This window comes from Macrosteles quadrilineatus, unplaced genomic scaffold (genome assembly GCF_028750875.1).
Source record: "Macrosteles quadrilineatus isolate MER2022 unplaced genomic scaffold, UCM_ALF_1.0 Scaffold_1__1_contigs__length_201487025, whole genome shotgun sequence".
NCBI lineage: Eukaryota > Metazoa > Arthropoda > Insecta > Hemiptera > Cicadellidae > Macrosteles > Macrosteles quadrilineatus.
In genome coordinates, this window is record NW_026542594.1 from 145,769,658 (window position 1) to 145,787,378 (window position 17,721).

General features: G+C 34.1%; 1 protein-coding gene across 1 annotated transcript in view; it reads left to right on the forward strand.

Moving 5' to 3' along the window:
- LOC128986661 (proteasome activator complex subunit 4-like) overlaps nucleotides 1-17,721 on the forward strand; it is a 110,491-nt gene that overhangs the window by 91,644 nt on the left and 1,126 nt on the right. The window contains exons 29-35 of the mRNA XM_054407141.1: nucleotides 933-1,084; nucleotides 3,101-3,193; nucleotides 4,630-4,835; nucleotides 8,879-8,989; nucleotides 9,378-9,497; nucleotides 13,028-13,207; nucleotides 15,653-15,790. Of these exons, the coding sequence (XP_054263116.1) occupies nucleotides 933-1,084; nucleotides 3,101-3,193; nucleotides 4,630-4,835; nucleotides 8,879-8,989; nucleotides 9,378-9,497; nucleotides 13,028-13,207; nucleotides 15,653-15,787 (997 nt within the window). The 3' untranslated portion in view covers nucleotides 15,788-15,790. The remainder of the gene's footprint in view (nucleotides 1-932; nucleotides 1,085-3,100; nucleotides 3,194-4,629; nucleotides 4,836-8,878; nucleotides 8,990-9,377; nucleotides 9,498-13,027; nucleotides 13,208-15,652; nucleotides 15,791-17,721) is intronic.

Here is a 17,721-nt window from a genome sequence, read left to right on the forward strand (position 1 = left end):
GGTGCACTGTAGAGGCTGTGTTTGTTTAAATTTTTTTTCTTGTTATTTCAGTAATTTATAACCTCGTTTAGCCAAATAAAACAACCTAATCATAAATGATAACTCGTCACCTAGTTATATAACCAAATAGTAAACACAAATCATAAAATTAACCTTAAAATAATAGAAACAAAATTTTGTCGACACTAGGGACAATGCCGATCAGTGCCACCGGACACGAACTAAAAACGAAAAATGAGCTTCAAAATTTACAATGGGATGAGGAGTCTACTTGTGTTGGTTCTACGGTAGTAGCTAACATGCAGTATGCACCACAGAATAAAGTCTAACTATTTCAGCACAATTTAACTTTTGTAAGATTTCATTTGTTAAGGTAATGAAACAAATTGTAGCCTAAGTACCTACTATTCTTACATTTAATGCAAAATGTAAGAAAAACAAATAAAAAAATAGAACAACTAAGAATGTGTCGATTCTTGATACCACCAATACTTGGACATTGGTATCTGTATCGACAATCGAGTGTCAAAAGTTAGTTCCTATACCGATAGCCAACATCTCTGTAATGATCGGGCGGTCAGAAAATTACCGCTATTATCGCGATTGGAAATTGAAAATTTCTAACACTACTTCCAAACTCCATCACCCCCTTGCACACATTTTCTACATCCAAACACTTTACTTAATTGACGTCCATCAAGTGGCGATAGACTTTGACAGCGGTTGACAATTAATCAGAAAATGCAATTCATACTTGGTGGGAGCGTCAATTTTCTTTCACAACAATTATGAATACATGACAAGAGTAATTTTCCCATAGAACTGGTTCTAATGGTAGTAGACGAAGTAAAGAAACGCAACATGGGCCTTAGATTTGAACTAGCTCGCTTGGCTGCAAGGGCCTCTAATATAACATCTGGTTGTTATTGTAGTGTGCTGACAAACATCTTTGCCCTGGACCTGCCTACAGTAGGAGCCCGCAGGACAAGAGGTCCACAGATAGCCAAGTTTGTTGCTGGAGTCATGCCTCAGTTGCAATGTCTTTATTCCCTCTCCGAAGCCTCTACCAATAACCATAGATCAGGTAAGCGTAAAATCTGCATTAATTATGTAACTACCGTAGTGTAGTAAGTGTTGTATAACAGTGGAAAATAGTTTATGTGCCTTGGTTAACCCGGAGGCTCGGATAATCGGTACTTTATTGTACTATAATGTATGTTATTTTTTATTAATACAGTGCAAATTGAATGTACACTGACACAATATTCACGTAAATAACTTGTTATCACTAATCAAACTAAGCTGAGAGCAGAGCTGATACTAAACTAAAAGTAGTATACAAGCAAATCCAGCTACTCCGTTTTCATGAAATATTTAATTTGGGAAAACGTTGCAAATATATAAAGTGATTGGTGTCAAATAATATGTATTTGTTCAATAAATATATAGAACGTAATATTCAAAATTCAGTTATACCATTGAGTCAAAGGTTGTACATAACCTTCAAAAATATGTTATGTACATTTAACCTAAGTTTTTTTTTCAATTTTGTTGTATTACTTTTGCCATTGCACCTGCGGTGCCCCACCCATGCGACAGCCCTGGTGGAAGGAATTAAGAAAACACCTCCCCTGATTGTTTTACTGTACAGTCCACAATTTTAACAGTTCATTTCAATATCTGTTTTCCATAATAATGCTTAGAAACAAATAAAATCAGGTTAATTGAGGAAACACCTCTTTAATGGAGTAAGAATTTAGCCATCTCTTTTATAGGTTTCAATCAAATTGTTTTAGCTTTGCTTTGTTTTGCTACTAAAATAGACCCAAAGTTCTCCTTCAAAAAGTGCATTAGTTAATTAAAAATTGTGTCTACAGTAGACTCCCTCTTATCCGGACTCCTCGGGACTGAGGGCAGTCCGTGTAACGGTTTTTCTGGTTAAACTGATGTCTTCAAAAAACTCGTTAAACGGACCATTTAAATGACAAGCCAATAATGATTATTACGTAGGCCGGTTTGGACACATGATCACTGGTCTCAAATCTTTCCCACGAGAACAGTCGTTTCAGTACCGTCCACATCCTGCTGATCTAGTCCGGTTAAACCAATGTGCTGATAAAAATTTTCCGGTTAAAGATATGTCATTTCCGCCGAGTGTAGTCCGGTTAAACAGATGTCCGGTTAAAAGGTGTCCGGATAAGAGGGAGTCTACTGTATTTACAAAATAAATGCTCATTGGTTTCTGGTATTGCAGCTAAAATGTATATGTCTTTCATATGCTAAAAATTCCAAATTATGTTTTGCTGTTTAAATTTACATGATATTCAAATATTTTATTATTGGAATACAAGTTTAGTTTTGTTGCTTTTCTCAACGATCTTAAAAAGTAAACAAACAAAATATTCAAACACTAGCTGTACCCGCGGGCTTTGCCCCGTTTAACTTCATAAGTGAGCTCGTTCGCATGACTCAATCACGTCCTGGTTGAAGTTCGTTTGCTACGCTCACTCACCTTTAGGTTGGAGCTCGTTCGCTGCGCTCACTTGCCTTCAGGTTAGCTTGTTCGCTAAGCTAACTCGCCTCCGGGTTGAAGTTCGTTCGCTACGCTCACTCACCTTTTGGTTGCAAATTAGCTGTTGTCATAAATAAATAAAAAAAAAATAATAGTGCTGCACCCTGTTGGTAATCCTAGTAACTTTAATGCCATTGAACATCATAGAACAGAACCAACTTGTTTAATTGAAACAGCTGTTAAGATTCATTAATTCCTTTTGGAAAATCATAAGGTTAACATTGGAAACTCCAGAGCCACTGGGGCGGAGCTCGAAAGCCCAATCAGAATAAAAACTATTTAGTTTTCCTATTTAATGCCCAAAGAATCGGTGTACCGAATTTCAGCTTCCTAGGTACATGGGAAGTGGGAGAATTAGTGATGAGTGAGTGAGTGAGTCAGTGAGGGCTTTGCCTTTTAGCCATCACATATAAGTATATAAGTATATATAATATATAGATAGTAATGTAATATCCCTCCATGAGTGCAATAAATGTATTACAAAAGAAGTAAACCAGTAAATAACTCAAATATTTTGTAATTTTTCAGATAGTAAAGAAGAAACTATGCAAGTTGATCAGGCAAGTGGAAATCAAATGTCAGAAAATGGAAAGAATACAGCTCTGTGCTTATTGAAAACTAGTAAGTGAGAAAATAAGATCATAGAACAGTCTTATCACAAGGTTCATATTGTGGTTAAAGTGGTTTTAGGAATTTTAAATGCAGAATCGCTGTAAAAATGTATTCCGCTAAGTTGTACAATAGTTTTATCATCGCCTAGCTACATAGAAATGGTCTGTAGGGCTCTACTCACATGCTGTCAAAGTAGCATATCTAAGTAGCACTAATTTAACACTCCACTACACACAAAGTAAAAGAGATAAGATGTGTATTCTCTCCTAGCTGTAGCTGGCTGCGTACTGAGTAGGAATATGATGCCAAAATGGTGGTGCACCATTGGCCAGCTCCTTACTGGGCCAATGCAAAACCAGTCTGTTACCAGCTTCAATTTAGCTCAATAATATCTAGCCATCCTTTATTTTCTTCCTTAACTATGAGAATCTAGATACTTATATGGATACACAACAGTTATTAATATAAGCTAAAAGCTAAAACTAGTGAAGATGGGCGGATCCAAGAAAATGTCGGTACCAGATCCGGATCCACAATGTCATAAGGGTGGGTTGAAAAAAACCTAATATTAACAGAATGCCAATTTAAATCATACTGTTTAAAATTAAATTGGTAATGTTTAAATGTTAATATATCTTATATATATAGAATAATCTCCAGTTGAGCCCAAAATCCCTAATTTTTGGGGGACACTAAACATTTTCAAAATAATAAAATAAAACATTGTGCTAAGTTTGCAGGACCACCAAAAGGGCATCTGTATATACAGGGTTATTCTAAATGATGGACCCATTTTTAATGCTTTATAACTTTTATACTATTAAACTTACCGCTATAAAATACACATCAAACGAAAAAGCAACTCAAAGAGTTTATGCCTTCCAAAGACACATCATTTAACAAAATCGATCCAGCAGAACTGTAGTTTTGATTGTACAAAGTTAAAAAGTAATCTCCATTTTTTTTTACCACTAGAAATTTGGAGGTTACTTGACGTTTTTGCAAATAACTTTTAAATGGTGAGGAAATCGACTAAAGTGGAAGGTAATATTCCGAAAGAGAATAAAATTTCCTACAATCAACTATTACGCATATCTTGAAAATACTCAATAAATGTAGCCTAAATTTGGCTTTTAATAAAAAGTGTGAAATTTAATGTTTGCTATGTTTATTTTCTACATTGAAGACGGGGATTCTCAATTTTTTTTCATTTTGAGGCAGTTTTTGGTACCTTTCTTGAGTATTTTCTAAAAACACTTATACTTTTAAAAAACATACTTTATTTTAGGATAACAAATTATCACTCATATCTAAATCTCAGAGGATAAAGTGTACACAAACATTCTTTTCTGTGCTTTGCTTAAAATTAGTTTTGCATCTTGAACTAACTACTTGTACATAATTAAATATGTGTTGGATCTTAAAGTTATTCTTATTTTGTACAGTGGTCAAATGGATTACTAACAGTGTTGTCCGGGCTGACTACAGTGCTATCCCAGAATTCTTTGCATTCCTCCCTCTTGTGTCTGTGATGGAGAATTATGAAGCAGACGACGAACTGAACAAAATCTGTGCAATGATGCTAACATCCATGGCACAGTCGCTGACTCTACCTGAGTTTGTGTCTACTGCTCTGGCTGCCATCAAAGAGGTAACAATCTTCAACTGTAGTGTACATACTACATTATAAAAGGGTAGATACAGAAATGGTTCTCTTTCAAAGTATCTATATTTTTGAACCCACTATTATAACAATGAAACAAATCAAATTACAGATAATAATTAACCACTGTTTTTTGTCTGGAACCAAAAGTGATACAACTGAAATAAGAGATAACAAGGAGATCCCCACACAATTTGCTCAATTTAGTAGAATTAACAACTCGTCTCCAAACATAACAAATAATACAATAAAATATTCTTTTTTTCTAGGCATAATCTGAATCAGTATTGTATTCTTAGTTCGGCTTGGTTATTTTTTTAATTAGATGAAAACTCTTGCAGCTAGCAGAGAAACAAAACCAATTTGCACTGTTCTAAAACATTATTAAAAATTTCAACCAATTTGAAAGTTTCTGTAGCTAAGCACGGGTATTCCGCTAGTAACACAATAAAACATATTGATTCGGATCATTCAATCTAATTATTCATTTTCAATAAACAGCACTACACAAGAAAATAAATTACTCAAACTCATCAAAATTCCTTTTAGATATATGCCAGTAGATGAAGATGAGATAGGAAAAATAATTTCAAGTTTGAAAAATAAATAAATTAGTGGTCATGACGAAGTACCCCTAAAACTAATCCAATACGGTATGAAATTGGTAACTATAGCCCTGTATCAGTTGCCTTCGATATAAAAAATATACGAATGTGTAATGTATAATCGATTGGTTGATCATCTTTATTATAACAATCTTTGACGAACAACAGCATGGTTTTCGTAAGGGTAAATCTACTACTACTGTTCTTTTAAATTTTTCAGAAACTATTATTGATGCTATTGACAAAGGAAATAACAAAGTTGGTATTTTTATGGATTTATGAAAAGGTTTTCATAAAAGGTTTTCAATAGCATCTCTCATGAAGTTCTTTTACATACATTACAAGCTTTAGGTATTTTTAACACTTCTTTAAATTGGTTTAGATCTGTTTGGTATTAGCGGTTTAGCAAATTTAAACTTATAAATGCGGGCAGACAAAATCAAACAAAAAGGTTTGTGAAGCTACCAATACCTATACCGCAGTCTGGGAGGCCTTGGTGTTGTCCAAAGCTGGTCCAAGAGCGGCATCAACAAGGTAGATGGTAGCTGTCATCGTAGGAGCGGTGTAGACAGTAGTGTAGCGGGGGAACAAATGACTCACTCAGAAATAACATAAAAGAGGGGTGTATTGATACATAAATGATTGATACGTGACAGAGTTTACAAAAACAATTCATTATGGGGAGTTGGGGTAGCGTGTGTCTGGGCCCGACGCCGGTCAGTGCGTGCGATGGTGGGGAGGCATCGTCTTCATGACGTCAGTGAGCGACAGTACTAGTAGCTCCACAGAATAATATTTAAAACAGAATTTGGTACTAAACAAGATCATATCTTTTAGAAAGAGTGCAATATGTAGAAATAATGTTGAAAAACCAAAATACGCTAACCAAGTATATATATCAGAAAATTTAACTATTAAACATGGAGTTCCTCAAGGCTCCATTCTGGGTACTTTACTATTTCTATGATATGTCAAAGGAATGCCTTCAATTAAAAAAAAAATATTTTAGGAACAGAAGTCAGTTTATGCTGATGATGCAAACTTGGCAACTGCTAATAACGTTGCTACCATTTTTTTCAGACTGTCTAAAACTCTTAAAAGCCATATCGTAATCTCACTAAGGGCCAATCCATATCAAGTGATCCAATAGGAGTTGCTTGACCATTTTTAATATTTTCAATATATTTTTTTATTGTTCCCTTATGTTTTGGAAGCTTAAAAATTATTTTATTAAATTTGTATTCCTTCTCATTTTTTTGGAGCGACCATTTTTGTCTTGCAGCGCACGACAATTTTAGAGTTTGCAGACGTTAACGTAAACGAACATATCTTTTAACCTACTTATGTTACAAAAATGCAATCAAATTCTTTTTGTTCAAAATTTCCCCATCTTCAATTTTTATTATTATCATAATCAGCCTAATTTGTACCCATATGGATGAAAAATACCCCCGCCGCAGCAAACCTGCAGAGTAAGCGAATTTCAACTTGTCTGATTACATTTTTACTAAAATATTTCCATAAATAAGACATATTTATTCCCTATTTAAATAACATTAGATTTAGGTAAAAAGTGTTTCTTGACCATACGTCAATAGTATAGGATGAAATAAATAAATTGGCCAAATGTTATCAATATATATAAAACGTTTACAAGATAAATAAAGAAATTTTACTTTGACTAAACACTCTAATACACTGAATATATTCCAAAAAACTTATCTCACTAGATCTACATCACTCAAGACTCAAGAACACATAAACAGTCTGCATGTGTGAACAAATTACATGAGAATAACTTAGCCGGCTTTGTAAACAACAAATGTTACGAGATCAAAGATGCCAACCTACAAAATAAAAAAATACAATTTAAAAAATAAAAAAAAGATATCACAACAATAACATTGATTAATGGCCTAAGGTAACAACTGTTGACAGCCAAGAGACAACTTTAATTTAAATAAATTTGCTTAAGTGATACTTCAGTTGTAATAATTGATTCTTCAGGACGGATTAAAAAGAGATGTTGCAGATAAAACCGTTAATGTATTAAGAGTCCTTGAAGCCTATTCATTCTATCTTATAAAACAATTTAAAGAAATACAAAGAACATTTTTAATCTCACAGTATACTAGATAATTAAATTACAATCACGTTGATATTTCAAAAAATATTTTGAGATGGTAAATAACTCTTCAGTGGCTGTTTAAAAATAAAGAAATTAACATTGCTCTTATGGCAGGCAAATCCAAGATGGCCGTTGGCTTCCATTAACCCCCTTGGAAATCAATTCAAAACAACAAAGACAATTTTTAATCTTATAGTATACAAGATATTTAAATTAAATCATTTTGGTGTTTGAAAAACAATTTTTGGACGATAATTAACTCTTCAGCAGCTGTTGAAATTATCCAAGATGGCCGCTAGCCTCCAAGGACTCTTTAAGTATGTAAATATTAATATATATATATTATATTATTATTATTATAGTATATTAAGCATATAAATCCTCAGTAAATGTTAATTTTAAACATAATTAGGTATTTTGAAACACAAAATAAAAGTTCACTAATATCATCATCTTCGTATCTTTTGATAGCATTTTTGTTTATATTTTACCACCAGTTTCCTGTGTTTTTTAACTATATAGTAGGCATATAACTAATAAATCAAATCAAATCAAATCAAATCAATTTATTGTTGTAGACATTTCGCAATGCATTAACAATCGTCACAAAATACATAATGCTGTTGCTGTTATTAATTACAGCAAATGAATACTTACATGTAATCAATCAATATAATAAGACAGTACAATAAAAAAATATATATATACATATAAAATACAGGCACAATTAAATAGAAATATTTTGACATGTAAAAAAATCCTCCACTGTATACAGGCATTTTTGTATTAAATATGTTTTCATTTTTTATTTGAAAGTTTTCAAGGACAACTCCCGAGACTCCACTGATAAATTATTAAACAATTTAGCTGCCATGTATTGAATGTTTGTTTGACTCTTTGAGTATTTACAAAGCACTGTTTGTAAGTTGTCTTTAAATCTGGTTTCATAATTACATACATTTTCATACATGCTAATACATAGTTTTACTTAGTGCTCAATTTGGGGAGAACGCGGCAGAATGGAGTTCCGGTACCTCTCTTTCAGAAAGATAAAAAATTGGCATAAATAAATACATAAATAGGTTCTAATCACATTAAATAGGTTACAGTTCCGGTACCTCATTTTTAACAAATCAAGCACTGGTTTTACTACACAGTTTCACCTACACTCTGTAGTAGCACTTCGTGCCTAGGTGACACCATACACAGAAACAGATTTGAAATCACAACATGTGTAGAACATGTTTTCTCTCAGTTTGTGTTGGAAAGCTATTCCTTGATGATACAACTCTGTGCAGGTGTCTGAGATGAGTTCCTGGTCTGCCCGGGCCACGTGTCTGGAGTTTCTGCAAGTGTTTGTATTCCACAATATGGCCACCATAGCCAGTCAAGACGTCTGGGTTTCTCAGGTGCTAGAAACTTGCTTAGACTTAGGATCAGCATATGGATTTTATATATTTTTTGGATAGACTCATTTATCATCCGTTGTATTTTATAGAATGAAAACTGTTAGACAGCAAACCTATCTATTGAACATTTTTGTCTCTTAATTTGCTATACTAGTATAGTATACATTAAATAATAAATTTGAATAAACCATGATAAAAACTACAAACCGTCATTTAATTGGAATATTTAAACGGATTACAAGGTTGCTTTAGCAGTACACCAGTTACAGATACAGAAATATTACAACTGGCAGAGAATAGATTTCATGGCTCAAAAGTATGTGAAATTTAAACATTAAAATAATTGAGGTTTTACATTCAGAAAGGTTTAACATATTTTGTGTTGCAGGTGAACAACCTGGTTCTGAGGTTGTTGAAGGATGACCGAGTAGAAGTGAGAGAGAAGGCAGGGCAGGTGTTGAGTGGTCTCATACACTGTGGCTTCATATCTGACACCAACTTGCTCCTGGTAAACTCTCAGACTGTCTTGTTCTCATATAGCAAGTACCAAGTACACACTTAAACAAGTCATACTTTGCTCAATACTGTAGTTAAAAACAATCAATTGGTCTTCAGTTGTGTGACTCAGTTGCTCATATTGACACCCAATAGGCTGCAACAAACTACACCGACTTCAACGATAATATGTCGTAGCAAATATTACCCAAAATTTACTGCGCAAAATATAGGTGTTGTAGTTTTTATTTTCATACTATAAGCAAATTTCAACATATAACCCAAAAGTTAAAATTAACTTTGTTTGATCATAGTAGAGTAGTCTTAAAAATTTGACGTTTATTTAGGCATCTCTGATTCTGTTATATAGTAGACCCCCTCTGAACCGACTATGCATCAATTGCTGATCAGATTAACAGCTTCTGTCTGTACAAAAATAGAGGTTAGTTTGTCCGCCCTGAATTATAAATTGAATTATTATTAGTTTGATTGACATGCATCCAAAAAATTATGCTTTTGCAGGATGTTTCCTGGTCACTTAGGTCACGGAAGTCCCTGATTTTACTAGGGGGGTCACAGAAGTCAATGAAAAATAACAAATTTTCATTTCATGATCCTAAAAGTCATTGAAAGATTGGTCCTAACTAAAATAAAGTTTCCCAAACCTGCCTTTTGTTTTAAATCTTGCTGTAGGTAATGATTAAATTCGTAGTGCAGAATCAGAGAGCGAACATGTTTTGAAGGCAGGCCACCAGCTCAAAATTGTTACGGCACAAAATATTGTATGCCTGACTATCTCGTGTTCAACTCACAAAAATTTGTAACATTTAGTACCAAAGCTTGTGCGTTTTAATGTCTTCCCCCCCCCTAAAGTCATTGAAAAGTTAATGAAATTTAGTTTGATCAACTAGTAGACACGCTGTTTTGCCATGATCGCGAGCGAGGGACAATAATGTTTTAGCGAATTTCCCTATAGAGAAGTGGCTATTACTGTAGGTGGCACGGTAAGACCTAGGCCTGGGAAAGATTTACTTTTTCATCTTGATGTCTCCAGAGGCCAAACACACTATTCGTTCAAATTTGTATATACAGTATGTATTTATATACAGGGTGTCCCGCAACTCTCTGGAAAAATGTGTATAGCGTTATTGCTTAAGTCAAGACAAACACATTTGGTGCCTAGTTTTCCGTCCGTCTATATTTATGTGTTTTTTACAAAAATATTAATAACTACTGAATGGTTTGAGATACAGCAATGAGATATTTAAAAAATTGTTATCTTATTAAGACCTATATTTGTTAAAAATTATACTGAAAAATCATTAACCGTTTCAAAATTGCAGCCATTTAAAATATTTGATGCCAAATATCACGAAAACCGTTAACTTTACAAAACAATTGCAAGAGACAAAAAAGTTAGTAAATTTTATGTTGTTTTCAATGATACCATATTTGTTAAGATTAGATAAATAATAACAGAGAAATAACTTCTTTTCCAAATGCATGACCACTTTTCTCCATTTAAACAATGCTAATACTGCTTTTAAATTGTCTAAATATCTTTACAATAATCTGTTACACGTCAATCAGGTGTTTTGAAACATAGCAGCCGATTCAATCATTTGCTTTTTTATTTATAAGTATAAATTGTTATATAGTGGTTTAAATTACCTTGTTACTGTCAAAACGATCCTTTGTAGTTAGTAAGACTACAGCTGTTTCGTGCTGCGAATGGAGCACATCATCAGGTCAGAAGAATGTCAAGTAGTCTTCATATTCCTCGCAGTGGAGTTCGTCAAAAGTTTAATAATAAATAGAGAACAAAACACATAACACACGGAAACACAAAACATTTAATATTGGTCGACCAGACGACGGTAACAACACACGTGATACGGCGCCGGTTGAGGGTGAGTCGCGACTGTCACGTGCCGTCGGCGTTGACCCCTACCCCTACTCCAATGTTATCCTTATCTCGTTCCTTTGCTTTCTGTTTATTGTGTATATGAATAGCGGTGTTGTAGATGATGTTTGATTCGAATGATAATTGTTCATTTAATATATTCTGTGGTTGTTCTTTTGACGCCTTGTAGATTTCAAACTCCTCAACTGTATCCATGTATCGTCCTTTATTGCAGAGTTGTACTATTTCTAAATTATTGTCAATATATGTGTAATTATGGTTGGATGAAATTAAGTGGTTTGCATACGCTGATTTGGAATTTTTCTTTGGCATATGTTCCTTGAACCTGATGGAAAAAGATCTTGATGTTTGGCCTATGTAAAAATTGGGACAATCGTCACATTTTAGTTTGTAAATTCCTGTTTTGTCCATTGTATTAGTTCTAGACGGTTGTCGTTCTTTGACGATGGTGGACAGTTTATTGTTAGTTTTGAAAGATACGACCACATCATTCTTAGCCAATTCTTTAGTCAAGGTGTGGTTCAGTACGACACCGTAGTTCGCACTTACGTATATTTTACTCTTATCTTGTGGCATATTATCATTTCTATTGCATTTCTTTATCAGTTTGTCGATTAAGGAACTGTTATAGCCATTGGCGACTGCTATATGTTTTAACGTATTTACTTCGTCGTTGTAATCAGTTGCACTCATTGGGATGGAGAGTAAGCGGTGGACAAAACTATTGTATGCAGCTGTTTTATGGTTATGTGGATGATGTGATAATGAATGAATCGTCTGATCTGTGGTGGTTGGTAGGGGTCAACGCCGACGGCACGTGACAGTCGCGACTCACCCTCAACCGGCGCCGTATCACGTGTGTTGTTACCGTCGTCTGGTCGACCAATATTAAATGTTTCGTGTTTCCGTGTGTTATGTGTTTTGTTCTCTATTTATTATTAAACTTTTGACGAACTCCACTGCGAGGAATATGAAGACTACTTGACATTCTTCTGACCTGATGATGTGCTCCATTCGCAGCACGAAACAGCTGTAGTCTTACTAACTACAAAGGATCGTTTTGACAGTAACAAGGTAATTTAAACCACTATATAGTTAATTCAGACGATCCAGAGGCCATTCCACTATAAATTGTTGTTTGTTATATAACAGATCATGATGAGTGTTTACTTCAATAATTTCTGTAACAAAATAAGCCTACCATTCTTACAAAGGAAATTATCATTAGTGTGGCTTAAGGCTCTTATAAGATAGTGGTAATTTTATCTACTGTATTTGGATGTCGATTCACACATATTAGTCCAGTCACAGTTCCGTTACAGTCCAGTGACAGTTCAGTCTCAGTTGCATCCGCAATTCCTCAGTCAAACTGTCAGTCATTTGGTTTCAGTCACTCTTTTGTAAATTTCTTTACAGTGTTGTTACAGTCAAAAATGTTTAATTAAAACACAATATTCCATTAAATTTTCATCGTCCGTCTTGTTGATTGTTACAAACAAACATTACTTGTAATGTACGTGTGAATCGACCTTAAAAATAAACTGACTACTGATATAAAACTGAACCGATAAAAATTGCAACCAGAATATCACTGATGTATTGATAATTTACAAATACAGGGTGATTTGAAGCGACTAGCTGCCAAGCAGAAGTCACATGCGAGTGACGTGGCCAAGCGACATGCAGGAGTGTTGGGTCTGTGTGCCTTCATATCTGCCAACCCCTATGATGTGGTGGACCCCGTCCCAGAGATCTTCCTCATGTTGGGACGTCATCTCAACGACCCTCAACCTATACCTGTAAGCTAAATTAATTATTCTCGTTATTTTATCTTCTATTTACCAATCAATTTGTGTGTATAGTCATAAACAAAAAGAATTAAATATAGACTGTCAGCCGTTCTGCGGTTACCATAGGTTCTGGCGCACCAACGTGTAGTTATTGTTAAAACTAAACTGTTGTTATATTTATTGTTAATTGTTATTTGTTATTTAAAACTATAGTTGTTATTGTAGTTATATACATGGCGCTCCCAGCGGTGTACGCCAGAACCTATGGTAACTGCAGCACGGCTGACTGCCCATATTTAATTCTTTTTGTCTATGGTATAGTCAATAATATCAAGATAAGGAAATAAGTCAAGCAAGAAAAAAAATATAATTTTATAGTCATGATGGTGTTCCAAAAAAGAAATAAACCTTAATTATTGACAATTCTATCTGCATGCATATTAACAGGCCTTATGAATGCAATTCTGTCAATTGATTTAGGCCTATTATTGTTATAGTATGATAAAGTTAATTATTTATTTTTTATGATTTTTAAATGTAAAAGTTATAATGCTAGGTTTTAAAATAAACAAGTTTTCCATCGAGTATTTGACTGTGTTCAGTACCACAAAATGTTTGCCACAATGAAGGTATTACACACAACATACAGGGTGAGTTTTAATTGTCCCTTCCTCCAAATTTTTTCTACTTTTTTCCAAATACCAAACCCAGATCACTTTCAATGTTGGATATTAAGTACTAACTTCATTTTAACAAGGTGTTCATTTCCGGCTGCCATCTTGGATTCATTATATTGGATGCGAAATATTTTTTTTTTCAAATGTAAAGGTGGAGTTGTGACTCTATATTTCAAACTATATTTTTACCCTGATTACAATGCCATAATTTGCTTAGAAAAATCTTGATCTATTCAAAGTTATGAGGACTTGTTATAACTTTTTTTTAGCCCATTTTAACATTGTGCATTTACAAACTAAGACCATAATCTCAAAATAGTGCTAGATAAAGATGACTATACACCACCAGTCATTAAGTCATTGTCGACCTATTTTCACCTGGTTATGACGGATATAATTTTTTTGGCCGCCTTCTTGGAACCACCATTTTGAAATATGATAAATTATTTTAAATATAAAGGTGGTTTTGTGACCCATAATTTCAAATTACTTTTCTAAGCAAAACTTAATCCTGTTTTCATCGTCATATTTTGTTTTTGAAGTATTGAAATTATAAATAAAAAATTGCAATATTTCACAAAGACAACTTGATAACAAGAAACAGATTTCGGTATTGAGTTTAGCATAAAAAAGTAATTAAGTAAAACATTAAGTAAAAAAGTAATTAAATTGGAGGGGGGACAATTAAAACTCACCCTGTATATATTTTACCTATATACAGTAGAACCTCAATTACTCAATCCTTAATATCTCAAATTCCTTAATATCTTGATTTTCTTAAATCCCCTTGAAATCTTCATTAATCATAATGTTAAAAGTACCTTTATAAGTAAAAATTTCTAAATATTTAATCTCAATAAGTCGAATTTTTGAAATTTTTGATAAGTAATGACTAATGAGATTACCTTTATAAGTTGAAGTTCGCACGAATGTGCCTCATAATTTGAAGTTTTGCCTTACAGTGCAAGTCAGTTTGTGTTTTGGTTCCTGTTGAAACATGCAAATCCAACTTACTGTGTTTTGCTTCCTGTGTTATTTGGTAGGTTTTTAATGTACTCTATCAAACTTATTCATTAACTTAACTTGTTCCATACACTAGGCCCACACAATGTTACAAAACAAAACGTTAACTGAACTTAGGTTTAACCTCAATAACACAAAAATTATTATAAATTCAGTACTGTGTATCCATAAACAATTGTTGCTTAGTATTTTTCACACCAGTTTTTCATTATTTGTATTGTACTACTGTATTTGGATGTATGGAGCGTATACAGTTTTTATGTTGTGTAATTACTTTGTTGTTAAATGTTCCAGCTAACTATTGCTAAATAATAAATACAGTAGGCCAACTTTATATGCATTAAAATTGTTTTATATTGCTTCCACGATTATTATTCGGTAGGTATAAATAGTTTGAGTTTGATTTATAAAGGTTTAGCATATAAAAGTCGAGTTATAAAGGCCGTCACGTAACATCAATGTCAGACCCCAACACCTCAGTATCTCGAACTGAGCACCTTTATAACTCAAACCTCACTTGAAAAACTTGATAACTCAAATTTGTATCATACCCCCTTCAGATTCGAGATATTGAGGTCCTACTATATATACAAATGTTATATCCTATTTAAAACAGTTTAATGCCACTAATCATAGGGGATTGGAGTAAATTATTAAATATATATACTAATTCTGTTAGAAGAAGTTTTTGGTTGCTTAAGATTTCTTCCAATTAGTTTTTATAACAAGATACTAACACAGTTTTGATTTACAGAGTAGCATTAGAAAAACCTTAGGCGATTTCAAGCGCACCCACCATGATAACTGGGAGCAGCACAAACAGAAGTTTACGGAGGAGCAACTGGCTGTCCTGACGGATCTCATAGTGCCTCCGTCCTACTACGCTTGACAGGTACCACAACATCACTGAGTGATCAAACACTAAAACAAACCTAGGGTTTATTGTCCAATATTATCCAAACCCTGAAAATGTTAGTAAAGACTGTGATCTAAAATTCATAGTTTTGCCAAGGTCACTGGCACCAATGATGCTTTCTTTCCTCTATTGAAATCAAGAACTCCTCTTTGTAAAAGCTTGTTTGTCTCAAGCATGTATATATTGCTAAAATTAGCTGGAAAGTAATTGAACATTGCATTCCACATTAGAAAATGTAATATTTTCATACATCCATTTCATGTTTTACTATCTTGCAGATAATATATTGTCCAGCACTGATTATAGCACATTTGACAATGTCAGTGATTCATAAGTGGGAGAGGTTTTGTCAGATTTCCCTCAAATTGAACTTTTTTTATATTTTGGTAATAGCCTATTATTTGAAAAAGTCACTGGCATCAGTTATTGTCACTGGCACAAATAGTTATGCCTCAGTTGAACATAACTCTCATTTTAATTTCAGTAAAAACTACTTGAATCCTTACTAGCATAAACCTAATCTTGATAAAATAAAAACATCTACGTAGCTTCTCCCCACCCACTATCCTGTAGTAATATTACATATCAGTAATAATCATTAAGTTACAAGAAATTATTAGCAAACGCTCTAGTCTGTATACCATTGAAGATTAGATATAGATTTTTTTCTCCTAAACGCTAGGCACGGGCCCGGGATTGTTTTTCTCATTACTTCAAGCTAGACCTAGGGTTTGGGGCATTATCACTTAGATAAAAATCCATTGGTGATTTGGCAGGATTTGAACCGGGGACCTCAGAGACCGAAGTCCCGCGCTATAACCACTACACCAGCTCGCTCCCCAGATTAGATTAGGAGCTATGAAAATTCGATTTTCACTTAAATAGACAGTAAAACCCCCTCTCAACGGAGCAGGGCCTTGATTGGTACGGCCAAAAGATCGGATATCAATATCTTTTAGTCTGAGGGACATCGGTATTCAATCGTCTCCCGCGTCTTCGGCGACACCCGTGAGCGTAACTTGCAGTCTCAGCGACATCTGTAATCATCTCCTGCGACCGCGGCTACACCCATGAGCGTAACTTACAGTCTGCGCGACTTTGGTAATCGTCTTCCATGAGCGTAACTTGCAGTCTCAGTGACATCGGTATTATCTATTGCAGTCTTCTGCGAAGGCGGCAACACCCGTTATCGGCGACAGATGTGATCGTCTACTGTGATTAAGGCAACATCCGGGATCGGCCTTTCGGTTCACCGATTTTCGCCCTAGATAGGAAACAAGTAGACGGTCAGACACTAGGTCGGATATGAGGGGTTTTACTGTATTTAAATAACATTAGTTTTAACGAGTATTTAGGTTTGCTCCTACAAGGAGCGTAAAAGCAAGTGTTTTGTAAATAAAATCCTCCATGAGAATTTTACGTTTTTAAATTTGCTCCATAACCAATAACTGCTAAAACACTACAATATACTTAATTATTTGTTTTTTTAAGATCTCAAACATTTTTTGAAAAGAAAATACAAAATTTAACTTTTTCAGGGATAAATGGAAAATCCAATTTTTACTAGCCTATTTTTTTTACAATTTTAATAAATAAAGGTTTTGTTTTAGGTTTGAAAGTTTTGTGTTTTTAAGGTCAAAAATGGGTAAAATCAATTTTTAACCCATAAACCCCTGTTCCCATAGTCCGATTATGCTGATTCGCGAACTTGTTTGAATAAAAATAGGTAGGGGGGGGGGGTTTGGCCTCTGAGGACTTCAAAAGGAAAAAGTAAATCGGTCTCGCGTCTAGGTCTTACCATGAGACCTACGGTTATAGCTTATTCCTTGTCTGGGAAATTTGCTAAACAACTTGTTCAATTAATATTGTTGAAGGCTAAAAGAGGTGTGCAAGCCTGAGATTTTCAA